The sequence below is a fragment of the Amorphotheca resinae genome (genome assembly GCF_003019875.1).
Source record: "Amorphotheca resinae ATCC 22711 unplaced genomic scaffold M430scaffold_6, whole genome shotgun sequence".
Taxonomy (NCBI): Eukaryota; Fungi; Ascomycota; class Leotiomycetes; order Helotiales; family Amorphothecaceae; genus Amorphotheca; species Amorphotheca resinae.
In genome coordinates this window covers 270,293-298,151 of record NW_020194476.1, presented here as the reverse complement: position 1 = coordinate 298,151, position 27,859 = coordinate 270,293, and the positions used below count along the sequence as shown (strand labels likewise).

At 39.7% G+C, this 27,859-nt stretch overlaps 4 protein-coding genes across 4 annotated transcripts; 2 read left to right on the top strand and 2 right to left on the bottom strand.

Moving 5' to 3' along the window:
• Window positions 1–18,689: 18,689 nt before the first annotated feature.
• On the top strand, window positions 18,690–19,321 carry M430DRAFT_18969 (hypothetical protein; the record flags this gene model as incomplete). The annotated part of the gene is made up of 2 exons (XM_024863996.1): window positions 18,690–18,863; window positions 18,932–19,321. The coding sequence occupies 2 exons, from the start codon at window positions 18,690–18,692 to the stop codon at window positions 19,319–19,321; spliced, it is 564 nt and encodes a 187-aa protein (XP_024720723.1).
• Window positions 19,322–19,723: 402 nt separating this feature from the next.
• Window positions 19,724–21,441, top strand: M430DRAFT_18968 (hypothetical protein; the record flags this gene model as incomplete). The annotated part of the gene is made up of 5 exons (XM_024863995.1): window positions 19,724–19,946; window positions 19,996–20,106; window positions 20,161–20,268; window positions 20,320–20,526; window positions 20,582–21,441. 5 exons carry the CDS (start codon window positions 19,724–19,726, stop codon window positions 21,439–21,441), a joined length of 1,509 nt encoding a protein of 502 aa, XP_024720722.1.
• Window positions 21,442–23,866: 2,425 nt separating this feature from the next.
• On the bottom strand, window positions 23,867–25,535 carry M430DRAFT_34945 (hypothetical protein). The gene has a single exon (XM_024866646.1). It carries the CDS (start codon window positions 25,247–25,249, stop codon window positions 24,329–24,331), a length of 921 nt encoding a protein of 306 aa, XP_024720721.1. The 5' UTR covers window positions 25,250–25,535; the 3' UTR covers window positions 23,867–24,328.
• Window positions 25,536–26,025: 490 nt separating this feature from the next.
• On the bottom strand, window positions 26,026–27,451 carry M430DRAFT_120803 (hypothetical protein). Its single transcript, XM_024861787.1, has 8 exons — window positions 27,396–27,451; window positions 27,292–27,335; window positions 27,147–27,229; window positions 27,035–27,076; window positions 26,865–26,984; window positions 26,753–26,813; window positions 26,149–26,703; window positions 26,026–26,091 (listed from the first exon to the last, which is right to left on the bottom strand). The coding sequence occupies exons 1-8, from the start codon at window positions 27,411–27,413 to the stop codon at window positions 26,037–26,039; spliced, it is 978 nt and encodes a 325-aa protein (XP_024720720.1). The 5' UTR covers window positions 27,414–27,451; the 3' UTR covers window positions 26,026–26,036.
• Between the last annotated feature and the right edge of the window lie 408 nt (window positions 27,452–27,859).

Below are 27,859 nucleotides of genomic sequence, written 5' to 3'. Positions count from 1 at the left end.
CTAACCTAATAGTTAATCCCTTTCTTTTACTATCTAGCCTAGGCGCTCTCTTCCTCTACCTTAGTAAGTCTTTCTGTCTCTTACGTTTATCTTATCTCTTACCTTTTATTCTACTTTTCTTAGTAAGGCCTATCTCTTTCTTTTTTTCTCTTCTTTATTTATTACTCTCTCTCTAGTTACTCTATACTTACGCCTACTACTTGTTATAAGTATATATAGGCCTTTACCTCTAATTTAAGGCTACTTTATACCTAATATCCTTACGCTTTTTTACCTTACTTCTTATACACTATACTAATAATCCCTTTACTTCTTTATCTTACTCTTAGGCGCTTATTATAGCCTTACCTCTAATTAGTCGCCTTACTTTATACCTAAAATCCTTATAGATTTTTGCCTTACTTTCTTTACTTTATACTTATAATCTACCTTAAAATTACTACGCTTTAGCCTTAATTCTTATTAGTTACGTTACTTTATACCTAAAATCTTTATAGATTTTTACCTTACCTTTAATCCTCTATATACTTTACCTTACTTTTTATTAGTTACGTTTCTTTATACCTAAAATCCTTATAGATTTTTACCTTACTTCTAATTCTCTATACCTTTTACCTTACTTTTTATTAGTTACGTTACTTTATAAGCGCTAATTATAGCCTTACCTCTAGCTAGTCGTAGTACTCTATACCTAAAATTACTACGCTTTAGCCTTACTTTTTATTAGTTACCTTTTCTTATACCTAAAATCCTTATAGATTTTTACCTTACTTCTAATTCTTTATATGCCTTAGCCTTACTTTTTATTAGTTACGTTACTCTCTAAGCGCTTATTTTAGCCTTACCTCTAGCTAGTTATAGTACTCTATACCTAAAATCCTTATAGATTTTTACCTTACTTTTAATCTTTTATATACTTTACTTTACTTTTTATTAGTTACTTATACCTACTCTTTTTAAGTAGTATAAGTACTATATCCTCCTCTCTTATTTACTACTTATCTAACCTCTACTAGCTCTTTAGTAGGTCTTCTAGACCTTAGTAATCTGTGTTTAGATCTAACGCCTTATCGTGTACTTAAGATCCTAAGATAAGTACGCCTATCTTACCTTACTACTCTTACTATAGACCTTATACCTCTAATCTTTATCTCTTCTCTTAGCTAGTATTAAGACAGCCCTTCTTACCTTTTACTTACTACTAGTCTACCCTTTACTAGCCTCTTATTCTTTACGTACTTTAGCTATACGCTCTTCTTATAGTACGTGTTTACGTTATCCTTTCTAGTCTATACCCTTATCTCTTACGTTTACTCTCTACTAGCCTGTTCTTATATATATCTTACGTTATAGCTCTAAGGCCTAAGTCTCTCTTACTAGTCTCTCTTTTTTGTTCTCTTTCTTCTTTAACCTATACTTACTAGAATTAAGTATATCTATACTCTAGACCCTTTAAGTACGTCCTTTCTCTTACTTATTACTTGTCCTTTACCTAGCTAGTCTTCTTAGGCTACTTACTATTACTAATCTCTATCTTAATCTTCTCTCTTACCTTATACCTAGGCTATATGTCCTTTATATATCTTACGCCTAGGTATCTCTTATAGGCTAGGCTAAGAACGCCTTATATTCTTACCTACTCTTTTTACTAGGTTCGCTCTCTCTTTCTCTCTTCTTAAACTCTTCTCTTATTATACGGCTTTATCGCCCTCTCTTATAAATCCCTTACTCTTACTCTTAAGTCGTCTCTTACTTTATACCTCTTTTTCCTTTTCTTCTTTCTTTCTTATACTTTCTTACCTTACCTTTTACGCCTCTCTTGTCCCTTACTATACCTACTATCCTTAAGACTCTAGATAAAGTTATACCCGGATAGTAAGACAAGCTATAGTACTACTTCCTTAAATATAAGGTTACTTATCTTAAGTCTATACTACTTAACAACCTAACAACTAGTGTCTATATCGCCCTTAGCTTTACTAACCTCTATTATAAGGTTAAGGCTATAGCCTGGGCTACTACTACCTTTTAGTAAAGGGCCTTTAAGGGTTAGTCTCTCTAGTAGCCTAGTACTACCTCTTTCTTACGCGTTACTATCCTAGCCCTTAGCCTTATAGCCTCTTACGCCTCTTATATTACTACCCTAAGCCGCTCTCTCTTCTCTTCTTCTAGCGCTCTTAACCTAAGCCCCTCTCTTACCCTTTCTCCTTACGCCCTTTACTTTCCTTACTAGTCTCTTTCTTCTACCTTTCTCTTATCTAGCTCTAACGTTATTAATCTTACCCCTTACTACGCCTAGCGGCTCTCTCTCTCTTTCTCTTTACTTACTGTCCTTACTTTTGTTAAGGGCGCCTACTACTACCTCTTTTTCTATCTTACCTAAGACCTTCTTCTCCTTACCTCTTTTACCTTTAGTACGCCTTCTTACCTTTCCTTATAGAGCTAGGCTATAGCTTAGTGTTAGTTTCTTATTAATTACAACTAGAAACAAGACGTCCTTCTTAATGCCCTTTAGGGTAATAGTAGCGTTACTATCTAGACTTACGTCTTAAAGCGTGCCCTAAGCCTAAACCTTACTTTATACCTATTAAAACGCCCTTATCCTAACCTTAACGTTATCTTGTCTACCTTCTTTAAAGAGTGTAGGCCTTGCCTTCTTATAGTCGATAAGAGCTAGTACTCTTAACTTATACTATATTCTTATAGTTAGTTTACTAAGGATAAGCTCGGCCGCTTCTAGTACTCTCTTAACTTCTTTTATACTACCTGTACTTACTAGTAGTCTCTTGTCGTACTCCTTAAAGAAGGCTAAGACCTTAAGGTCTACTAAGAGCCTAGCCTCTCTTCTCTTTATACCTAGGTTTAGGCCGCTAAAGAGAAGAAGGCCTACTATACCTTCTTAACCTAGGCTATATACGTTAAGTTCTACCTAGCCTTTACGTACTACTATATTAGCTATCTCCTAAACCCTAAGGTCCCTTACTTCTTAGAAACTATATATAACCTTATTAAGTAGATGTTATATTATTATACTTAGCTTAAGTAGTTTAAGCTTACGATCTCTTAGCCTTACTAGCCTAATCCTAACCTTCTTACGTTATACAAGTATAAGATATTTAGCCGTACTCTTTACGCTAAGTACGCCCTCTATACCTTAGGCTCTAAGTTTAGTATAAGTATCCTTACCTTAATCTTACTTACGACTTATAGCTAGCTTTATAAGATTACGTACTAAGACCTAAGAACTGCTCTTAAGTAGGCTTACGTAAATCACTAGCTTTAGGTACTTACCTTAGCTCTTACTCCTTTTATCTATACTATAGTTAGAAAGGAAGGCGCCCTTTCTTTACTACTTACCTTTAAGCGCCTGCCCTAGTCTGTTATCTTTACTTACCCTCTTAAAGCGCTAGTACGTAAGGCGCTTCTTAAACTATAGCCCTTTACTCTAGACTAAGTAAACGTAGACAATAACCCGGCCTTTACCTTAATACTCTTAAGCTTAAGTTAGTTAACTATCATAACTCTTAAAGGCCTCTTAGATTACCTTTTTCTTGTCCCTTTAGACAACCTAGCTTTAGGCGACCTAGCCTTAAGCGACCTTAGCCCTTACTTAACCTAACCTTGTCCTTATCTTCTTTTCTTACCCTTTAATCTATAGTACGCTTTCTTAAATATAGTGTTTCTAATAGTGTTAAGTAAGGGTTAAAGGGTTATCTTACTATTAAAACCTTCTAGGGGCTAAACCTGATCTTATGTAGGCCTAACTACTTAGTAGCTAGCTATTAAGAGGGTTTACTTAACTCTCTAACCTAGTAAGAGCCTGTCGATAAAGGGTAAGAAAGGGTATTGTTAAGGTAAGAGAGATATACTTTATATAGAGTATTATTAAGGTAAGGGTTATATACTAGACTTTATATAAGGTTAGAACCTAGTATAGGTTAGTACTAAGTACGTAATCGTTAAGGGTTAAGGAAAGTATCCTAGAATTCGTATAACAGGTTAGAATAAGGTAAAGAGCTAGTACTAAGCACGTAGTTAAGGGTACGTTACCCTACCTTATAGTAGAGTTTTCTTCTACCTTCTTAGGTTAAACAGGTATTAGTAGGTAAGAGGGAACCTTACTAGCGTATATTAACTAATAAGTCTACATTAGATTAAGAGAGGCGTATAAGAAATAGTAACAGGTCGTAAGAATACATAAGCTATAGGCGTAGAGTAAGATACTACTAATTAAACCCTAGTTTAATATACCTTACTATTACCTTTAACAAATTATTTCTACATTAAGAAAGGATATATAAGTATGTAATTCTACCTTCTTTTAACTATTTACTACTATAGTATAGCTATAGACCTATCTATTATAAGTAATACTTATTTATATTAATATACCTTCTTTAAAGTTATTTATAAATCTAAATTATTCTAACTTTAGAGTATATAATTATACTTAACTATAAGCTTACCTTTCTATAACTAAAGAAATCAAGATTAAGTACTTTAAAATTAAAAAGTAGTAGTTTTAAGGACCTTTATAAAAGATTTTTCTTATTAGCTTAATAATTTATTATATACTTATATCTAATTATCTACTTACTAAGGTAGTGTTTAGTAATATAGATAGCTTATAGTTAAATTATAATATATTTATAATATATCTTAGACTTATTAGTACCTCTAACTCTTTTATAGATAACGACACTTAGTAATTTATCCTTATACTTAGTTAAGATATTCCTAGCTCTTATAACTAAAGAAATTAAAATAAAGTACCTTATAATAAGAACGTAGTAGTTTTAAAGGTATTTATAAAAGATTTTCTTAATTAGTACTACTATTTATTATCTATATAGGTCTACTTATCTACTTTCTAAGGTCTAAAAGGGATCTTCTCTATTAGATCTAATGTTTAGAGAGAATAAGAATATTATAGGAATTAAATATATTAAGGTTAATAAGTAAAGTTGTGTACTTAGGTAAGTAGTACTCTTTTTTTACGCTTTTAGTAAAAGAGTTACTTAGGCTTCTCCTTTTTAATATCTTAGGCCTTAAATTCACTATATATAATTAAGCTTTTAGTAGAAGAGTTACTAGTTAAGGCTTTCCTTATTTAATATCTTAGACCTTAAATTTACTAGATATAATTAAGTTTCGTTCCCTTATTTAATATCTTAAACCTTAAATTTACTATATATAATTAAGCTCTTAGTAAGATAGTTACTAGTTAAGGCTTCTCTTATTTAATATCTTAGACCTTAAATTCACTAGATATAATTAAGTTTTGTTCCCTTATTTAATACCTTAAACCTTAAATTTACTATATATAATTAAGCTTTTAGTAAGAGAGTTACTAGTTAAGGCTTCCTTTATTTAATATCTTAGACCTTAAATTTACTATAGATAATTAAGTTTTGTAATTCGCTTGTAGTTGCCCTTAGGCTCTAACCCTACTACCTCTAAGTATAAGAACAAACAACTTTTCTCTTCTTTAAGTACTATTAAATAAAAACGACTAGGATTAAGGTAAGTAGTAAAGTAGCTCTTATAAAAGCTCTATATTAAACTTAAAGCAAAATCTGACTCTTATTTTATTACTAATATAGTATTTAGTAAGTTAACCTACTCTACTTATAACCTTACCTTTCCCTTTATCCTACCTGTCTTTACTAGACAACTTAAGTATAACCTTACCTTACCTTAACCTTACCTTTACCTTCTTTATCTTACCTACTCTTCTTTATTATATAACTTAAGTATAAGCTTACCTTGCCTTCTTTATCTTACCTACTCTCTTTTATTATATAACTAGTATAAGATTACCTTACCTTTACCTTCTTTATCTTACCTACTCTCTTCTATTATACAACTAGTATAAGATCGCCTTACCTTTACCTTCTTTATCTTGTCTACCCTTCTCTATTATATAACTTTAGTATAAGCTTTGTTATTACTTTATTACTAGATTAAATAATTATCTTACTTTTATTCTCTTCTTCCTTAACTACTTTACTATAGCCCTTACTTTACAACAACTAAGAGAGGCTGTAATAGTAGCCTAGACAGAGGTTAAGCGTATATATAAGAGACGTATAAGGTAAGAAGAGATGGCCTAGGTTATTTATATGTACCTTATAAGTAGTGTTTATTATTAGCCTTAACAAGTCTCTAACTAATAGTCCTTTATATAGCGAGCCTACCGAACTTATATAAGAGCTAGCGGCTGTAACCTTACCTACTTTATATTTAATGTTACGCTTTATTAACAGTACTTAGCACGTTAGTACTACCTTTCTTCTTAATCCTTAACTAGCGCTAAAATTATCCCTAGGATTAAAAACTATAGTAATACCTTAGTAAGCTAGATTAGTAGCGTTCCTTATAGATAAGGATGTATTTAATAGCTTCTATTAGTTAGTCCTATCCTTAAGTCTAAGTGTTAAGGCTTATAAGACGTAAGGCAACTCTCCTTAAGAAATGCTAGGGTCTGTTCTACTTGCCTTACCTCTATTATTCCTCCTCTAGTTAGATCGTAGTTACTAGCGTATCGCTAACCCTTAACTCTTACTTTCTTATAATAGTAATAGTAGACCTAGATCTTAAAGATTCGGCTAAGCTCTAAGCTACTTATACTAATAAACACAATAAGTAAGTAAACGTTAGCTAAGTAAGACTATATCTTATTTTAAATACTACTACTATTAACACTATCTAGGTAAGATAGAGGTAATAAAGAGGATTAGATATAACGTTACTTTTACGCTACTTTTACGTTACTTTTACTTACGCTAAGGGTTAATAGTACTATACTTACGTTACTTTTACTTATACTAAGTTAGGATAGTACTATACTTAATGTAGCTTAGTTGACTATAATAAGGGCTGTTTCTAGATCTTAACAATTGCTTCTTAAGAGCTTAAACTATAGAGCTTAAACTATAGAGCTTAAACTATAGAGCTTAAACTATAGAGCTTAAACTATAGAGAGACAAGATACTTAGGCTATAAGTAAGTCCTTACCTCTTAGAGTAAAGGTACTATAATCTATAACTATTGTTTATAACCACGACTAGACGTCTAGATTCTACATCTCTAGTAGTAACCCTATTACTTGTATAGGGCGTAGCTTAAGAGTCTCGGGTTAGCTAAGGGTTAAGGTTAGAGGTTTATTATTAGTACTGTTAACAGTACTACCTTTACCTCTTAAGACACGCCCTTTCTAAGACCTGTTACTAGAACGTAGTAGACAAGATCTAGATACTCTCTAGGTACTATACTCTATACTAACGCCCTTAAGGCACCTCTCTTAAGACGTATCCTGTTTATAGTATTAAACTAGAGTATACTTACGTAACTAAAGGCCTAAGACAGAACTACTTAAGGTTCTATAAGGAGATGTATATACTACTAGATTACCCTTATATATATGTATAGTACGTCCTAGCTTTACTAGGTTAAGAGGCCTCTTACTACCTTACTATAATAATATAATAAGAACTACCTAAGAGTCGTAATTAGTTAAGCCTTATCTAAGGCCAGGGCCTCTATAAGGAGTCTAGTCTAGCGTTCTGCCTTTGCCCTAAACCTCTCTAAGAGAATACTAATACTACTATATAATAAGAACTAAGAGAGGACGTCTATCCTCTCTTTATTAAACCTATGTTCTATCTTTAAGTAGTACTACTTACTAAGACCTGTTAATTACTTACTTTTTATATAGATATACTAGACGTCCCTTAACCCTAGAATACTAAGGGTTTTAATAGCCTTATCTAAGTACCTAATAGTATTGTCTTATATAAGAAGTTTATATAAGGTTCTTTCTCTTACAAGCTTTCTCCTCTCCTTTTACCTTTATTAGAGGCCTACCTGTCTTACTAGCGACGCGTATGTCTTAGGGAAGGCGCTAGTAGAAGCAGTCGTTATTAAGCTATTTAGGTCTATTCTTGTCCTAAGCTTTTCCCTACTAACACAAGTACTCTACCTAGACTTAACTTTCTTAACCTTTCTTTTAAGAGTAAGGACGTTACTTTAGCTACGTTTACTATATTATATAGCGCTTCTTTAGCGCTTTATATATATAAGACCTATACCTCTTATTAACTCTATACGTGTTATATCTACGACTGTTTATAGCTTCTTATTAAGATACAGCCTCTGCCTGTCTTACGACTAAGTTTTACGACCTCTATCTGTCTTATAACTAAGTTTAACGACCTTTGTCTAAGTTTTACGACCTCTGTCTAAGTTTTATAACCTCTGTCTGTCTTATAACTAAGTTTTACGACCTCTATCTGTCTTACGACTAAGTTTAATAACCTCTGTCTAAGTTTTACAACCTTTGTCCCTAATTACAACCTCTTCTTATCCTTTTAAGGGAATAGCCGTCCTCTTCCCCTTACTGTCTACTCCTTACTATAGCTACTAGTTCTACGACTTCTACTATTAAGGTTATTAGCTCTTACTCTAGTCGAGTTTTAAGACCTCTTAGGTTAACTCTACTTTTTACGACTTATCGTTAGAGATTTAGGCTCTTACTTATCTAAGTTTCTAGACCTCTTATATCTACTTTTACGACTAGTCGTTAAGGATATAAGCTCTTACCTTAGTTAAGTTTATAAACATCTTAAGTCTATATAGATCTATAATCTTAAGGTTAGTACTATATAAGTCTACTATCCCTTAAGGTTAATACTATATAAGTTTAACGACTTTACTAGTTAAAGGTAAGGGTCTTACCTAGTTGTGTTTTAAAGACCTCTCTAAGTCTTAACGAGTTTAACGACGTCTTAGGTTAAAGGGGTACTATTCTTTTAAATGTTCTTATTTCTTATAGTAAGACTATCTTATAAACGCCCTCTCCTTACCTCTTACTACTACCTCTACTAACACTACTTACTCTTTATAATACTACTGTTATATCTTTCCTTATATCTCTTTTAACGCCTACTTTACTTACTTTACCTACCTGTCGTATAGTAAGTAGTTAATATCTGTTACCTACCCTTTACCTTACTCTTTATATAGCTATATCTACTTCTACTACTCTATTTAGGTTAGGATCCTTTTTCTTACTAAGGTAAAGCATTACTTATACCCTTATAAAAACTCTTCTTTATAGATATAGTGTGCCCCTTATATCTATATCTTGTGTTAATACTATAATAGATCCTCTTAGTACTCTACCTTTATACCTAACAAGATGTTTACTAGCCTAAGTCCTAGTACTTACCTTACCTTCTCTATAAGTAGCCTGCCTAAGTAGCCTTACCTTTTTATTGTCTCTTACTACTACTATTAGAGAAAGCCCTTTAGTATTAGCTCTTCTTCTACCCCTTACCTCTACTACTACTTCTTAAGCTATAGCGCCTTCTAAAAGCGCGCGAACTACTTGTCCTTCTAGAGCTAGATAATAAACGCTCTACCCTACTCTTATAATACCTAGGCTAAGAGGTTTACTATAGCTAGCTATTAGAAGTACTCTTAAAACTACGTCTTAAGGTCCTTAAAGCGCTTAGACAGTTACTAGAGGCTATATAGGCGTACTATTAAGAGGTAGCGTAACTCTAGCTTTTCTACCCTTATAATCTACTTAAAGAGGCTCTTAAACCTCTTAACTACTACTATAAAGGCCTTGTTATTTACTATACTCTCTTTTTACTAGGCCGCTATAAGCGGCGCCCTATACTTAATAATTAGTACTACGTACTACTAGTATACTTGTACGTAGTACGCTAGTCCTTACCTTACCCTAGAGACCTTAAGCTAGTGTACCTAGCCGACTATACTACTAAACCACTACTCTAGGTATACTAAGAAGTTAATACCTACTACTATTATTAGGAACCTAAGGTACGTATACGTTATAACCTAAGGGATAGTTTACTTATATACTATAAGCCCTCCTTCTTTTACTACTATTATTATATACCTGTACTTAGCCGGGTTTAGCTATAGCTAGTTCTCTCTTGTCTATACCTTAACCCTTATTAAGAGCGCCTATACCTTGTTAAGCCCTTATATTATAAGTACCTTATTGTCTATATAGAAAAAGTACGTTAAGAGCCCTACTACCTTACTATTTACTTACTTAAGTAGGTCGTTAATATATAGGTTAAAGAGCTATAAAGAGAGTAGCGAGCCTTAGAGTACCTTCTACCCTTACCTAAACTATACTAATACCTCTTTGTTTATAAGTACTTACTACGCCTACCTTATAAACATTAGCCCTTATAAGAAGGAGCATACCTTTAGTAGGTACCTACGCGCCCTTAGCTTTTAGTTAAGCTATACCTAAAGGACTATATTAAACGCTACCTAAAAGTTAAGAAAGACTACTATTATCTACTCTTAGGTCATAAGTACTATATATACTATAGCTACGTTTATATACGTTAAGTACCTTAGCTAGAACCTAGCCTAGGCCTAGTAAAGGCGTACCTACCCCTCTCCTTAGTACGCGTATAAGAAGAGCCGCTTAAATACCTTTTAAAAGATATATACGATTAAGATAAGGTAAAGGTTTACTACGTCTTACTACTACTTATTGTCTTTAGTTAAGAGGTATACCTTAGCCTAGTTCTACGCCTATAGTATCTCTTCTTACTATATATACGTGTTATAAAGGTATAAGAGCTATGTCTTAACTACTATCGTTCTTATAACCTATAGAAACTAGATATAGATCTTGTCTACCTTATAGCTCTTATTAGCCGCCTACTTCCTAATCTCTTCTTTAAGCTCGGCCTATAACTACTAATACCCTTACCTTATTAGCGCCCTTTACGTAAAGCCCTTACCTTACTACCGCTTATTAAGGATCTATATGTTCTTAGCTAAGACATCTTTTCCTTACACTACTATCTTAGCTATTACTATAATTAGCTTGTTCTTATAAGAGTTATATACTACCTCCTTATAGAGCCGCCTGCTCTTAAGTCTTGTCTAGACCTCTAGCTGCCTTAGCCGCCTTGTCTTCTTACTTATCCCCTTACCTCTTACTTACTTAAGTACTTATACTTATATCTCTTAGTACTACCTTACTAGCTTTGTATTTATTATATCTATACTATCTCTCTTCTTAAAAATCGGCCTTTTATACTCTTGCCTTACCTTTATAACGATCTCTTCTTAGACCTAGGGCTTTACTAGCCGTATAACCTAAAAGTAGACAAGTACCTCTTTTTTTTCTTCTTATACTACTTAGCCCTTCTCTTATACTAGTAGCTATAGCGCGAGTACGTACGTATAGTCGGTCTGTACTTATACTACTATCTCTAGTAGCCTAAAGGTTGCCTTAGCTACTAAGTAGCCTTAGATAAAGGCGTAGTTAACTATTAGCTACCCCTTACCTATTACTAGTACTACTTACTATAAGTTTGTCCTTTAGCTAAACTCTTACTATACCTTAACCTAGTCTTATAGCCTAGGTACCCCTTATTACTATACGTAGTCTAAGAAGCGCGTATTAATGTCCTTAAAGAGCGCGCTTGCCTTTACGTACTTAGCTAGCTTAGTATATATCTTACTTATTGTTATACTCTTAGGTAGTAAGTATACCTTAATATACACAACCTTACTTACCTACGCTATTACGCTATATACTATTACCTTAACTTACTTAACCTGTCCTTACGCTACTTACATTACTATTAGGTATACCTTACCCTCCTTACACGCCTACCCTCTTACGCCCCCCTCTTTTCTTATACTTGCCTTAACTACTTACTAGTCACGCCTGTACTACGCGTACTTAATAAACTACGTCTTTCTAATCTAGAGGTAGTTAAACTCTTACTTAAATAGCGTATAACACTTTGTCTACGCCCTTAGCGTTAGCTCCTAGACGTTAACGTAGCTTAGCTAGACTTCTTATAGCCTTATGCCTACCTCTTTCTTATGTAGATTACCTTCTAAAACTCCTTATATACGCTTACTTCTTACGCTACACGTTAGAGCGCCGCCTACTCTTCCTTAGCCTCTCTTAGGTCGCGCTTAAATATCCTAATCGCCTTTTACTACTCTATAAGCTAGGCTACTACTTCCTTGTCCTTACTACCTAACCTAAGTACTAGGCTACTATCGCCCGGGCTAAGCACTATAGTCCTAGTGCCTTAGGTCTATAACGCTACTAACCCTTACTTAAATATAGTTTATAAGAGCTAGGTAGACATAAGCTTGTTGTCTGTCTTTTATAAGTCTTTAATTAGGCTACTAAGCGTCTTTTATACTCTCTAGAGGCCTTTAATCACCCTTATAATCTGTCTCCTTACTAGTACTAGGTCGTCTACTATCTTCTACCTTAGCCTTAGCTACCTTACCCCTTTGTCTACTACCTTACGCTTCTAGCCTTATAGTACTAGGCCTTAGTCCTCTAAGACAAGTATTATAACGTAGCTAGATGTTGTCTTAGCTAACGCTAGAGTTACTGTCTTGTGCCTAGACACTCTTTATAGTGTCCTAATCTAGCTAGCTAATGTATTAGAAGACGTTAGTACTAAAGCTAAAGGCCTTACTACTACTGCCCTAAAGGAGGATGTTAGTACTAATGTTAAGGGTACCTCTAGCTATCGTAACTATTCTTAGAGAGAGGGTAAGGATAGTGTAGTAGATAATATTAGTACTAATGTTAATAGTACCTCTAGCCGTTAGGGCTATTATAGAAAGGAGGGCAAGGATAGTACACGGCTCTTAATTAATAATATTAGCGCTAATGTTAAGGGTACCTCTTGTCGTTAGGCCTATAGGATAGAGAGCGCGGCCGCTATATAGCTCTTAGTTAATAATGTTAGTACTAAAGTTAAGGGAACTTTTTACTACCTTTACTACTCTTTTATAACGTTTAGGTACTATACAAGCTCTACTACCCTTAACTATATTAGTAATAGCCTAGCCTACTCTAAGACTGTCGTAAGGTCGTTTGTCTTAACTAGTTCGGCCTTAATTTTAAATAGCTCTTATAATAAGAACTATAGTAACGACCTGTCTAAGCTCTTAAGGTTAATTGTCTTAAGGTCGACCTTAATCGCCCTTACCTCTTTTAACGTCTCTAATCTAGCCTACTCTACTTACTTAGGCTAGACTATCTAGCTAGTCTTTATAGCCGCCCTAATTAATTCCCTAGCTACTATTCTTACTACCTAGTCGCCTAAATGTTATTAGGTAAGGTTAATATACGCTTTATAGCTTAGCTATAGTAAGTATCCCTTACTACGCGCTATACAGTCCTAGTACTACTAAGAGAGTCCTTAGGCCGGCTTCTCTTTACTATTCTTTATATAGCCTAGCCTATTATAGCTTTTATAGTAGATCTAGGCCTTATAGTTACTATATAAGTACTTAATAAGGGCCTATATACTACCTTTCTTTACGTACCTACCTTGTCTTAAGCGTACCCTTAACATTTAGGCTATAGTTAGTTATGTTATTACTTAGCTATAACTGTTTGTCTCTTAACGCTTGTCTAGTATAAATCGTTAACTTAGGGTTTTCTCTTAGTAAGGCCGCTCTCCTTATATATACCTCTGTCCTTAGACCTGCCTTCTTCTCTTTATCCTTACTATAGTCTTAGTATAGCTACTTTATCTTAGCTCTTCCTGTCCCTTATCTCTAACCTAATAGTCGATCTCTTTCTTCTACTATCTAGTCTAGGCGCTCTTTTTCTCTACCTTAGTAAGTCTTTTTGTCTCTTACGTACTTACGTTTATCTTATCTCTTATCTTTTATCTTACTTTTCTTAGTAAGGCCTGTCTCTTCCTTTTCTCTCCTTCTTTATTTATTACTCTCTCTCTAGTTACCTTATACTTACGCCTACTACTTGTTATAAGTACGTACAGGCCCTTACCTCTAATCTAGGGCTACTTTATACCTAATATCCTTACGCTTTTTTACCTTACTTCTTATATACTACACTAACGATCTCTCTACTTTTTTATCTTACTCTTAAGCGCTTATTATAGCCTTACCTCTAATTAGTTACCTTACTCTATACCTAAAATCCTTACGGATTTTTACCTTACTTCCTTTACTCTATACTTATAACCTACCTTAAAATTACTACGCTTTAGCCTTAATTCTTATTAGTTACGTTACTCTATACCTAAAATCTCTATAGATTTTTGCCTTACTTCTAATCCTTTACGTACTTTACCTTACTTTTTATTAGTTACGTTCCTTATACCTAAAATCCTTATAGATTTTTACCTTACTTCTAATCCTCTATACTCTTTACCTTACTTTTTATTAGTTATGTTACTTTATAAGTACTAATTATAGCCTTACCTCTAGCTAGTTATAGTACTCTATACTTAAAATCACTATACTTTAGCCTTACTTCTTATTAGTTACCTTTCTTTATACCTAAAATCCTTATAAATTTTTACCTTACTTCTAATCCTTTATACGCCTTAGCCTTACTTTTTATTAGTTACGTTACTCTTTAAGCGCTTATTTTAGCCTTACCTCTAGCTAGTTATAGTACTTTATACTTAAAATCCTTATAGATTTTTACCTTACTTCTAATCTTTTATACGCTTTACCTTACTTTTTATTAGTTACTTATACTTACTTTTCTTAAGTAGTGTAAGTACTATATCCTCCCTTCTTATTTACTGCCTATCTAACCCTTACTAGCTCTTTAGTAGGTCTTCTAGACTCTAGCGATCTATATCTAGATCTAACGCTTTGTCGTGTACTTAATATCCTAAGATAAGTATACTTATCTTACCTTACTACTCTTACTATAGACCTTATGCCTCTAATCTTTATCTCTTCTCTTAGCTAGTATTAAGACAGCCTTCCTTACCTTTTGCCTACTACTAGTCTGTCCTTTACTAGCCTCTTATCCTTTATATACCTTAGCTATATACTCCTTTTATAGTACGCGTTTATGCCGTCCTCTTTAGTCTATACCCTTATCTCTTACGTTTACCTTTTACTAGCCTGTCCTTATACGTATCCTACGTTATAGCTCTAAAGCCTAAGTCTCTCTTACTAGTCTCTCTCTCTTGTCTTTTTTCTTTCTTAACCTACGCCTACTAGAATCAAGTATATCTATACTCTAGACCTTTTAGGTACATCCCTCTTCTTACTTATTACTTGTCCTTTACTTAGCTAGTCTTTTTAGGCTACTTACTATTACTAATCTCTATCTTAATCTTCTTTCTTACCTTATACCTAGGCTATACGTCCTTTATATGTCTTGTACCTAAGTGTCTCTTATAGGCTAGGCTAAGAACGCTTTACGTTCTTACCTACCTTTTTTACTAGGTTTACTCTCTCTTTCTCTCTCTTTAAACTCCTCTCTTGTTATACGGCTCTATTACCCTCTCTTATAAATCCCTTACTTCTACTCTTAAGTTGTCTCTTACTCTATACTCTTTTCTTCTTTTCTTTCTTTTTCTCTTCTTTTTCTCTTATACTTTCTTACCTTACCTTTTACGCCTCTCTTGTCTCTTACTATACCTACTATTCTTAAGACTCTAGACAAAGTCGTACCCGGATAATAAGACAAGCTATAGTACTACCTTCTTAAATATAGGGTTACTTATCTTAAGTCTACGCTACTTAATAACCTAATAGCTAGTGTCTATATTATCTTTAGCTTTGCTAACCTCTATCATAAGGTCGAGACTATAGCCTAGGCTACTACCGCCTCTTAGTAAAGGGCCTCTAAGGGTTAGTCCTTCTAGTAGCCTAGTACTACCTCTTTCTTATACGTTACTGTCCTAGCCTCTAGCCTTATAGCCTCTTATGTTACTACCTTAAGCCGCTCTCTCTCTTCTTTTCTTAGCGTCCCTAACTTAAGCCCCTCTCTTACTCTTTTACTTTACGCCCCTTACTCTCTTTACTAGTCTCTCTCTTTTACCTTTCTCTTATCTAGCTCTAATGTCGTTAATCTTACTCTTTACTATACTTAGCGGCTCCCTCTCTTCTCTTCTTTACTTACTACCCTTACTCTTATTAAGGACGCCTACTACTACCTTTCTTCTTGTCTTACCTAAGACCCCTCTCTCTCTACCTCTTCTACCCTTAGTACGCCTCCTTACCTTTCCTTATAGAGCTAGGCTATAATATAGTGTTAGTTTCTAATCGATTATAACTAGAAACAAGACGCCCTTCTTAATACCCTCTAGAGTAATAGTAGCGTCACTATCTAGACTTACGCCCTAAAGCGCGCCCTAAGCTTAAACCTTACTCTCTACTTATTAAAACGCCCTTATCCTAACCCTAACGTTATCTTGTCTACCTTCTCTAAGGAGTATAGGCCTTGCCCTCTTATAGTCGACAAGAGCTAGTACCTCTAACCTATACTATATTCTTATAGTTAGTTTACTAAAGACAAGCTTAGCTACTTTTAGTACTCTCTTAACTTCTTTTATACTACCTATACCTACTAGTAGTCTCTTGTCGTGCCCCTTAAGGAAGGCTAGGACCTTAAGGTCTACTAAGAGCCTAGCCTTCTCTCTTTTTACGCCTAGGTTTAGGCTACTAAAGAGAAGGAGGCCTACTACGCCCTCTTAACCTAGGCTATGTACGTTAAGTTTTACCTAGTCTTTACGTACTACTATGTTAGCTATCTTCTAAACCCTAAGGTCTCTTACTTCTTAGAAACTATATATAACCTTATTAGATAGACGTTATATCGTTATACTTAGCTTAAGTAGTTTAAGCTTATAATCTCTTAGCTATACTAGCCTAACTCTAACCTTCTTATATCGTACAAGTATAAGATGTTTAGCTACGCCCTTTATACTAAGTACGCCTTCTATACTCTAGGCTCTTAGTTTAGTATAGGCATCCTTACCTTAATCTTACTTACGACTTATAGCTAGCTTTATAAGATTACGTACTAGAACCTAAGAACTACTCTTAAGTAGGCTTACGTAAATTACTAGCTTTAGGTACTTGTCTTAGCTCTTACTCTCTTTATCTATACTATAGTTAGAAAGAGAGGCGCCTTTTCTCTACTACTTACCCTTAAGCGCCTGCCTTAGTCTATTATCTCTACCTGCCTTCTTAAAGCGCTAGTACATAAGGCGTCTCCTAAACTATAGCCCTTTACTCTAGACTAGGTAGACGTAAATAATAACCCGGCCTTTACCCTAATACTCTTAAGCTTAAGTTAGTTAACTATTACGACTCTTAAGGGCCTCTTAGATTACCCTTTCCTTGTCCTCTTAGACGACCTAGCTTTAGGCGACCTAGCCTTAGGCGACCTTAGCCCTTACTTAACCTAACCTTGTCCTTATCTTCTTTTCTTACTCTCTAATCTATAGTACACTCTCTTAAATACGGCGTTTCTAATAGTATTAGGTAAAGGCTAGGGGGTTATCTTACTATTAATACCTTCTAAGGGCTAAACCTAATCTTATATAGGCCTAACTACTTGGCAGCTAGCTATTAAGAGGGTTTACTTAACTCCCTGACTTAGTAAGAGCCTGTTAATAAGGGGTAAGAGAGATATACTTTATATAGAGTATTATTAGGGTAAGGGTTATATACTAGACTTTGTATAGGGTTAGAACCTAGTATAGGTTAGTACTAAGTACGTAATCGTTAAGGGTTAAGGGAAGTATCCTAGAATTTGTATAATAGGTTAGAATAAGGTAGAGGGCTAGTACTAAGCACGTAGTTAAGGGTACGTTACCTTACTTTATAGTAGAGTTTTCTCTTGCCCTCTTAGGTTAAACAGGTATTAGTAAGTAAAGAAGAACCTTACTAGTATATATCGACTAATAAGTCTACATTAGATTAAAAGAGGCGTATAGGAAATAGTAACAGGTCGTAAGAATACATAGGCTATAGGCGTAGAGTAAGATACTACTAATTAAACCCTAGTTTAATATACCTTACTATTACTTCTAACAAATTATTTCTATATTAAGAAAGGATATATAAGTACGTAATTCTACCTTCTTTTAACTATTTACTACTATAGTATAGCTATAGACCTATCTATTATAAGTAATACTTATTTATATTAATATACCTTTTTTAAGGTTATTTGTAAATCTAAATTATTCTAACTTTAGAGTATATAATTATACTTAACTATAAGCTTACCTTCTTATAACTAAAGAAATTAAGATTAAGTACTTTAAAATTAAAAAGTAGTAGTTTTAAGGACCTTTATAAAAGATTTTTCTTATTAGCTTAATAAAATTCGTGTCGGTGATTCTGCTTCGGGAAGCTGCGCCCCCGGATGCGGAAATCTGCGCCCCGCCGCTCTTACCGCCTTGGCACGCCAGGCCGCAACGCGCTAAGGTAAGCGCGCCGCCCGACCTCGAGTATAAATCCAGCGCCGCTTCCACCTCGACCTCATCTTCCTTCCTCTAACTCTTTCCCAACTCTCGACCGCTCAACTCCTCGCTTGCCGTTCACCCGGCCGTGCCCCCTCCCCCCTCGTCACGCCCTCATCTCGGCCGCTCCGGAATCCGACGCTAATGCGTGCATCACTCCTCCAATATGCCTCGCCGGCGTCGAACCGCGCTTCCGATTTGCTCATTCCCCTTGGTGAGACTCGTTGTCCCTCCACATCCTTTCCGAGTCCCAAAATTCTGCCTCGTGCTAACGGCCAACCTAGCACAGCTAAGAAAATCTGCGTCGTCCATTTGCGGCGATGAGAGCTCCGCAGCTCGCCACCGAGATGCCGAAGTTCAATCCGATGGCGCCTTTCATTTGGTCTGCTCGCAATGGCCTCGCAACAAGCTAATCAACCTCTCCTGAGCTTTACTGGAGAGGTCATCGTTTCCGCGCTCGAGTCCCAGCGAAGCTTCTCATGGGACTTCCAGGCAGAACCGGTACGCGTGGTGATTTGGAATATTGAGGGGCTGCTGCGGGGCGCCAAGTTCCCCGATGACACGGCGGTACGTTACGGACGACCATGTGAACGAGTTCTAGATCCGCAAGCGACGTGGCTAGCTTGCTCTGGAAGGTCGCAGTTCATTATTTCTCACCACCTGACTACTTCACATGCAGATCTATCTCCCAGTCTCCTCTTATTTTGGGTATACGAGGAGAAATCGTTGCTGCCGTCAGGCCGATGATACGGCCGAATTACCTGCTCGATTGCCTCGTTAGGCAGGAGCGGCGTGGCCAGACCGGGCTGCTGCGCGAATTCTCGGCCTCGAGTACTCTTGTCGGTTTCGTTTGGTCGATCATACAACCTGAGATGCATGTGAAGGGGCTGAGCTTGGTTACGAATCCCCTCTGGGCTGCGGAGCATCTAATCTCACGATCTAGCCATCGAAAGCGCCTTGCGATCATGATTCGTCTAGATACGAGAGCTCGGCGTAGGAGCCTACGGACCCAGTGTACGGGTTGAGGAAGCAACCATGATCTCCTGGCCTCATACCCACTCAAGATATCGTGTCTGGTGGAGAATCCAACAACTGAGATGGTATAACTTCCTCTTACGGTGGTCGCGAAGCGTTGAACCCTGGGAGCGGAAATCCTGGTCAGCTGAGAATCCTGCCGTTCAGCAGTAGGCGGGGCGAATCTTGCATGTTAGTACGTAACTGCGTCGAGATTTCGGATACGAGGCACGAAATGTCACAGTGAGGGGCGTTTGTAGCGAAAGACGGAAATGTCGGCCAAGCGGAAGGACGAAGTGTAGGTTGGAGCAGAGATATAAATCCCCGACAGCCTCCTTTTCCAGAGGTCCTCAACCGTCGCATTGTACACTCTTTATCTGGCAGAGTCGGAGAAGTCTACCATGTTTTCCAATATGTCTACCCTTACAGTTGTTCAGTATACTCCCAAAGCAACTACTGGCATCACGCACAAACTTCCTGCAAAACCCTCCTGGAGTAACTCTGGAAAAGAGTCTGCCAAGCCGTTCCCAGTGTCGGCGAAGGCAGTAGAAGACAGTGAGCGGCATAAGAAGCCTACTACAGTTAGCGGGCTTATGTTTGGAGAGAATCCTCTGTTTGACCCAAAAACAGTACAAGGTGTGTTTAGTCCTACTCCTTCATGCCACGGTCCTTTCTGACCGTACAGATGAAATCACTGAAAGAGAGGGCGCCGAGCTCATAAAACGGCACCGAGCTAGATTCCTACGAAAGTTACCAGAAGAGAGATCTCAAGGATCGATACCTGCAAGCAGTAGTGGTAGGCGTACTGAATTTATAGAGTACACTGAAGTTCTTGCTAAATATATCGCAGATGAATCGATCGAATTAACTGGCAAGTTAGATCTCGATGATATTGAAACCGCACATATCCATGGCACACAAGGTGGCGGAAGTCCTACATCTAACAGACAAGCCCCAGGTGTGTACTGGATATTTTCTCGGCTGCACCGTATTTTCTGACAAATTTCAGGCCGGATCACCACCAGAGACGATCCTGATGATGACAGTGACGATGACAGTGACGATGACCTCCGTCCTGTAAGCCGATTGCTTGAGAAATCCAAACAAAAGTCACCCGACGGACCGGACGCGAAATACAGCGCTGAAGAAAACGCTAAGCAGGTTCTAAAGAATGATTCCTTTGGTTCTCAAGAATCCAGAGCCGGAAGCAGCAGTGGTACGCGCCTATGCCGAGCTCTCAGATGCACCGCTTTTGCTGATAAATACCGCAGATGAACCGATCGAGATAGATGGCAGCAAGTTGGACCTCGGCGAAGATCTTTATACAACAAATTCTCCTTGTACTCAAAGCGATGAACGGTCTGATCATGTCCAGTTGGATGTGGAAGCACCTTCGGCACCTGATGGACCCATCGACGAGCCTTGCAATATCATCAATGCCACGGATACTAGGTCCTTTGCAGGCCGTGCCAAACGGGTCAGGTTTGCCTCCCTTTGCAATATTTCTAGCCTCGGCCTTAGCACACCGCCACATTCTCGTGACGGGGAAGGGCAACGCAATATGAGGGAGCTCGAGAGGAGCGATTCTGATGAGTCGCGAGACGGCACTACCCCACTAAAGCGGCAGAAAATTTCTTCGAGGGTGGTCAATACAGCCGTGACCGAGAATAATGAACCCTCTTCCTCAGTAATCTCGGACGTCGACAACGTCGATGGGCTCGAAAATCTCTCTGATCATACGGCTAGCGACACTGATGTACCCACTCTTACCATGCATGATTCTGCCATAGGAGTACCTAAGATATGTCCACAGTTCGTGGATATTGGCCAAGAATGGGAGTATCGCAGGGTCCTTGGTGAGGAGGTTGTCGGTGGCGTGTCGTATTACGAGGTGGAATGGTGTTCGTCATTAATACCAAAGTCTTCGGTACGAAATATAGAGGTGCTAGCTGAGTATGAGGCTCGTAAAGCACGAGCTCGGGCGTGCGGGACGAACGGGAAGCGGAGGGGACGACGGCCAGCCTTGAAGCAAGACAGTCGAGCAGTGAGGGGTGCTGGTGTGCCTGCGGGCCAACAGCAGAAGAGGCCGCGAGGGCGACCGCGGAAGCTGCCATCAGCGACGGTATGGTAAGAAAACATTTTGTTAGAAAGCTATATATTTACAGCGTGCAACACCATTAAACGCCTTGCAGATTTATTGAGACTTCCATAGGGCGCTAGCTTTGCAATAAAAAGTACTACAGCCTATATTTTTCTCCCAGAGGGATTCTCATATCACCCACCACTTATATATCCATCTCATTACAGCGGCGAATGGGGGCTTTCGTCATTCTACCGTTTCCCGCAATCATCACCTGCGACGGAAACCACAGCTACGAATTCAGACGAAAGTTCTGTCTCATTTCGCCTATAATTGATCGTGATATGGCGCGATACGGCTTGAGGCAATAGGCCGAGGAATGCAAATACCCTGTCCTGGGGGAGACTGCACTGTGCATACCCGGCCAAGCGGCACAAGTCGTCTAATTCTGCATTCTTCAGCCCATCTTTTTTATCGGACAAGCACCCAGATCTCTGCCAACCCCTAATTGTGTTCAGTAGCTGCAGGTGCGGTGAAAGTCCGGTCACTAAGTGTGGACTCGAAGTGTCATCGTCCAAAACCTTGTTGCAAAAGATATCAGCGAGAGTTAGGACTATTTCAAGGGACACCGTTGAATCGCCCCAGTGGATTGTCGAACTGTTCGGGCTTACGGCTAGCTCCTGAATTATCCATAGCCGAGCCCAATACGGATTTCGAACAAGCAGATGGAGTGCCAGACCGACAAGATCCCGAAAATGCGTTTGGAAGTTGCTTAAGGAGGCCCTCTTTAAGTTATACCCTGAATTAGTGTATTTGAAGGCTAATCAGCTGGATATACAACGGTTTAAGGATATGATTCGTGATGCATGGAGGAGTCTAGATCAGAACGAGATTCGAGACCTTATTTACTCATTACGGAACCGAATGGAGGCTGTACGCAAGGCAAAGGGCTGGTATACGAAATGTTAAAGAGGTAAAGGAGGGCTTTCATTTCATATATTAATTACTAGTTTTACTTAGATATTGGTGGAGATATAAAGGTTTTAATATAGTTGAATACAGTTCTTAATTCAGGGCTCGCGTAAGTGTGGCCAGACTTTTGGACCCCCACTGTATCTATGATATCCGGAGAAGGGTCTGGAAATCCGCTAAAGTTTGCAAACACTTTTGGCAATAGCAACACCGCACGGATAATCCTCAGCCAATTGAAGGTACGCATATCACACATTGGTCAGACCTGACGAGTAATATTGGACAATGTTTACAATGCATAGCTCATGTTACACGGCATGACCGAAGTCTCAGTCGTGCAATATTTGTTCAGGCAATGAGATCTGTCGCACAATTAGCCATATCACCGTTCTGATCTTCGTGCAACCATGACTGAATGCGACGATCTCGGCTATAGGACTTGTCTGAAGATGGTCTACTATTAACTACTTAGTGGCCGTGAGGTCAACCAGGTTCGAGACTCTTTAAATCATTTGCGTTTTCTGCTCCTCCGACATCCTGAGATCCCCTGCTCCCTGTCAAAATGGCGCGACGATGTCGACTAGTGTGTTTTCTTAAACCTCTTTGAAATGATACATGAAAACCCTTACTAAAACAGCCGGCTTTCGTTCTTAGAGTCTCAAAAATCAGTATTTTGTCCACTAGAATCAGATGATCGAATCCAAGAGTCTAAAGTGAAGCAGCGAGTGTTGCACAGCCCAGACACTAAGTCATATTATCTAAAGTCTACGCGGAAATCGCTTAAATCGCGATTTTTCGTGATTTCCCCCAACCACCCTTCCACAACACCATGCCTCGACCACCTAATACCCCTAGATTACCTCTATGTGAGGTATCCCCTAATTCAAGGAGTCGAGTAGTTGCTGCTCATGATTATGGGATTAAATATGCTGACATTGTAAGGCGCGAAAGCCCTACATGCCGTCAAATCTTCCTAAACGCGTCAAATCAGACCTCCTGCATTTCTCGACCACGCACTGGACGCCCCGATTTAATTACTCCGCGTACAGCTAGGCAGTTATTCTTCAATGCATCCGGTTAGTGTACGAGAGCTTGAACCGGGACCTGGCTGCCTTCCGCCTCTTATTTCAAGAAAGCGAGGTCGTCCGAAGACAACACGAGTCCGCAAGCGAGAGAGGCAACAGAAAAAAAAGACGAAGTGTTCGAATTCTTGGTGTAGACAGGAGGGCCATAACAAACGCAGCTGTAGGACATCGAACGATAATGGAGTTCTAGCTCTAGGAGAGGACAGTAATCCTGAGGAAGAGGAAGAGGCAATAGTTGTTAAAGTGCCTGTACGAGGACGTGACAGTAGAGAACGGAGACGGAGATAATAAATATATACTATCTTAGCTTATTTATAAACCTCTTAATTTAAAACCAATTACGTTGTTTGTCTATCATAGAGTCGTTGCCTAATTAGGAAATGCTTTGGATATTTACTGGCGTAGTAGAGCTCTACTATGTCGGTAAATTCCAAAACCTGCTCTACTATGCCAGTAAGTTGAAGAAAAAATTCTACTATGCCGGCAATTGGCTCTTGATTTCATTGAGTTCAATTACCCTGAAAATGTAGGGTAGTTTAGTTGCCCGTAGACTTTTGTCCACCTACTGTAAGAGATCAGTACTAGACCATTGATCACTGAACTGAGATTCTTATTGGGCTGGATTCACTCATTCTGCCTGTCCATACTCGCGCGCACTCCGTCGCAGCTCTAAATCAGCACTTCTCGACTGTCATCCTGTCTTTTCCTCAGCATGAAGGAGGCTTCCGGCTCCACCGAAGTCGTGTTGATCGTATTCTTCACCCGGAAGCTGTTTTCTTTGAGCGTTATGTCGAATTTGGAGAAGAACAGGTAGAGCAGGATCTTGATCTCGTGAATCGCTAGCTGACGGCCGGGGCACGCCCATCGTCCCAGTCCGAAAGTCAAGAAGTCGGCACTGCCCTGGACGGCTGGTCGCCTCTTCTTCTGCCACTAGAAGCCGTCAAAGACGGTGCCAACTGAGCCATAGTTGTCCGGGTGCTAGTGGGCTCGTGATATGAGCACAATGCACATGGCGTCCTTAGGAAGCACGTACGGTCCGATACGTACAGGCCTAGTTGTCTGCGGACGGGTCCCCAGGAGTCTCCCTTAGTCCGCAGGACTTCGCGGATGAACGAGTCCAGCAGAGTGAGCTGGCTAAGCTTCTTCACGCTCATCATCTCATGCGCAGGGGCAACAGACTCCCATTCCGCACGGATGGCCGGCAGGTACTCGCCCTGTTTCTGCGCCAGCTTGATCAGCACCCAGAAGCCGGCAACGACGGTCTGATGGACGGAGGCAAAGATCACGCCCACGCAGATAGTGACACACCAGCCAAATCCAGCCAGCGCTCTGAACCCGGTCTTGCCGTGGTAGTTCTTCACCAGCAGGGTGTCGAACAGCGGGACGAAGTCGCCGTGGCTTGCAGCAAGGCCGCTCGCCAGGTGCTGATGCCGAGTTCTCCAGAGCGTAGGGACGATGCGGATGAAGAATCGGGGGATTATGGTTAAGAATACGGCGCGGAGGCCATTGAGCAACACCCACAGCGACGGCGCCCAAACCCACTCATACGTGTTCTCGTGCATGCCGGTCATGCTTGCCATAGCGACGGCCACAGCAGCGAAATGGCCTATGGTGACTGAGGACGCGTGTGCGGGTCCCATAATCATAACTACCATGGCGTGAGCCACAGCTAGCTGGATGCGAGCAAAGATGTCTGTGAATTCGACTTGCGTCTTGTCGTCGGATGGGTTTAGTAACTCGCTACTCATCTGGTCAAAATAACCCTGGAAGACAGGGACGACCTGCTCTATGATGGCGTTCATCCGCGGCTGCACGCCGTTTTCGACTAGGCTATTGACGTCGTGAACAAAGTTGCCGTTGTCAAAGATCCTATAAAGCCCAAATGGAGCAATTCGACCGCGGCCTTCTCGAAGGTGAAATTCTTGGAGTCTGTGAGAATCTCGTGGGCGTATCGGTGGTCGATAACATATTCGTTACGCCCATGTCGAGGGACAACGACGACCGGGCCATGGTCGTCCAATGCCTGGCTATAGGCTTCGTTGACTTTGTCAGATCGTCGTACTTCACGGGAAATATGAACGATCGGAGGCGGAGGACCCTCAAGTGAAGGTTGGGAACCCAATTTCTCCTTTAGTGAAGCCATACTTAGGTAGAACAGCGATACAGACTCTCGTACCTCTCACATCTTATACACCTCTTACACCTCTCGTATCTCTCTGTAAGGGTACATCAATATAGAGTCAAGTTCGACTAGCGGCAAGTTCAAATCCAGATGAGCATTCAAGCGGACGCTTCTCGTTCCATGCGCCCGATGCAACTCCCCATGGGAATTATCCTCATGATCTTTGTCGGTTGTAGTTATACCTTGGCGTGAATGAATGCCTGATCAGTTTCTACGCAACCGCCAATCCCACGCCGAGTTACGAGTGTCGAACTAGATGCCGGGGATACGATTAACATGAGTTTAAATCCATGCCTGGTCATCAAACCCCACAGAAGACGCATATTGCTCCGTAGTCAGTCGGTAGGAAACCATCTTATTTCCTCTAAGCCAGTGCGATTGCCGGATAATCAGGTGCTGATACTGAGTTACCCAAGGCTAGTGTCACAGGTTGGTCCAGGCTTACGGCCATAGAATACCACTCTGCGTACCAAGTCAGCAACGGATCAGAGGACAGGTAGCCCGACAATGACGACTTACACATCTACATAAGAATGCACAGCTCGATTCTTCAAATCATGTCTAACTCCCGCCAGTAACACCTCAACCTCCTCTCTCGACCACTTCAACCCTCGCGTCAGAAGCGCCATGCTCATGGCCTCCACCCCAACTACCAGGTTTTGCTGCGCCAACCACCCTATCAGCTTCTGCTTCCTACTCCACGGCCAAGTGTTAAGCGACCAATAGAAGTGCCGCTCGGCAACGTCGAGAAACCCCGCCTCCTGCATCCACCGCCCATAGTGCCGCGAGTTCGTCAGTGGGCGACCAAGCCGCTCAGCCGCGCAACACACCTCCGCTGTCCACTTCGCCAGCGGGCCCCAGTCCATCGAGTTGTCGACGCAGGTGATAGGCATCTGTGGGTCCTGCATCTCAAGGATGCCTCCAGGGCTCAGCGCATTGTAGGCTTCGACGATGATCTGAGATGGGTCGCGGAAGCAGAAGACCAGGTCCCGGCCGTGGATGTAGTCGAATTTTTGGCGGTACGTCCAAGGCTCCTCGGCATCGGAGATTTCAAAGGCGCAGTTTGGTGGTACGCTGGAGGGTGTTAGTCTGGTGCTAGTAGATAGGAGTGGCTAGAACCTACTACTGTGGCTGGATAGGGCTCAGATCGGACCCTATCACATGTGCCATGGGGTATTCCTGTGCTTTGGAAGTCACGGTTAGCTCTTTTACCGAGGGACACGAAGATTTCGCACCGAATTCAATCGCCCAGAGTCCAGTCCCTGTCCCTATATCAAGCACATTATGAATGGAGGGTGGGAGAGGAGCGATGTGCAAGCCGTTTAATGTCAACAGGAACAGGTGATGCTGGAGATCTAGCCGCAGTATCAGCTTGTGGACAACAGCACGCCATTCCTGCCCGTACCTAATCGTTCCTGCTCATCTTCATCGTTTGGTAACGCATACTCTAGGGCCATTCAGTAAAGACAGTGTAGGATAGCAACGGGATTACCGGTAGCAGAAATCAGGTAACTCACTCCCTGCATTGAAAGAATGATACGTCCGACCATTCTCCTCCACATATTTGAAGTCGCTCTCCCGGAGCGAGACTGTAGAGCTCCTGGAAGAGGAGCACAGATTAGTTGGGTCCTCAGAGGACTCATTCCAGACATGGAAACTCACCCAGTTTCTAAGCCGAGGGTAGAATCGGCATCGCCACGTGAGGACTGATAATAATTTCAGCTCTCCCTCAAGTCGGAGCTAAATTGATTTGGACTTCAATTTACCACAGAGTCAATCTCCATCCCCGACCCGGCGGCTAGTAGGTCAATGGGACTGCTTGGAGAGCCACCACTTGTTGGATCAGCATCATGATCCTCCTCCGCTGATCTGGCTGGTACAGCTGGATTCCAGTGTTGGTTCTGTTGCAATTCTTCTTGTGTGACGCCACGGGACGAAGGGTCGGCTTTTTCATCGACCCCAAATATCCACTGATTAGTGGCAAAGGGGTCAGGGTGAATCTCTGCCATGGTTAAAATAGACCTCGAGGGGAATCATCAAACAGCAGTGTGGTGGCTACAATGTTTGTGGGCAGTCGTGCCTTGTGCAAAACTGGCCATATGGTTGTATCCCTATATCTCATAAGCGTGGGGGTCCCGTTCAAAATATAAGGAGTTTCGTAGAGACACGCTACTAATGTTCCAACTTCAGCAGGGCATGTCCGAGCGATTGTCTTGTTGATCTCTCTCCT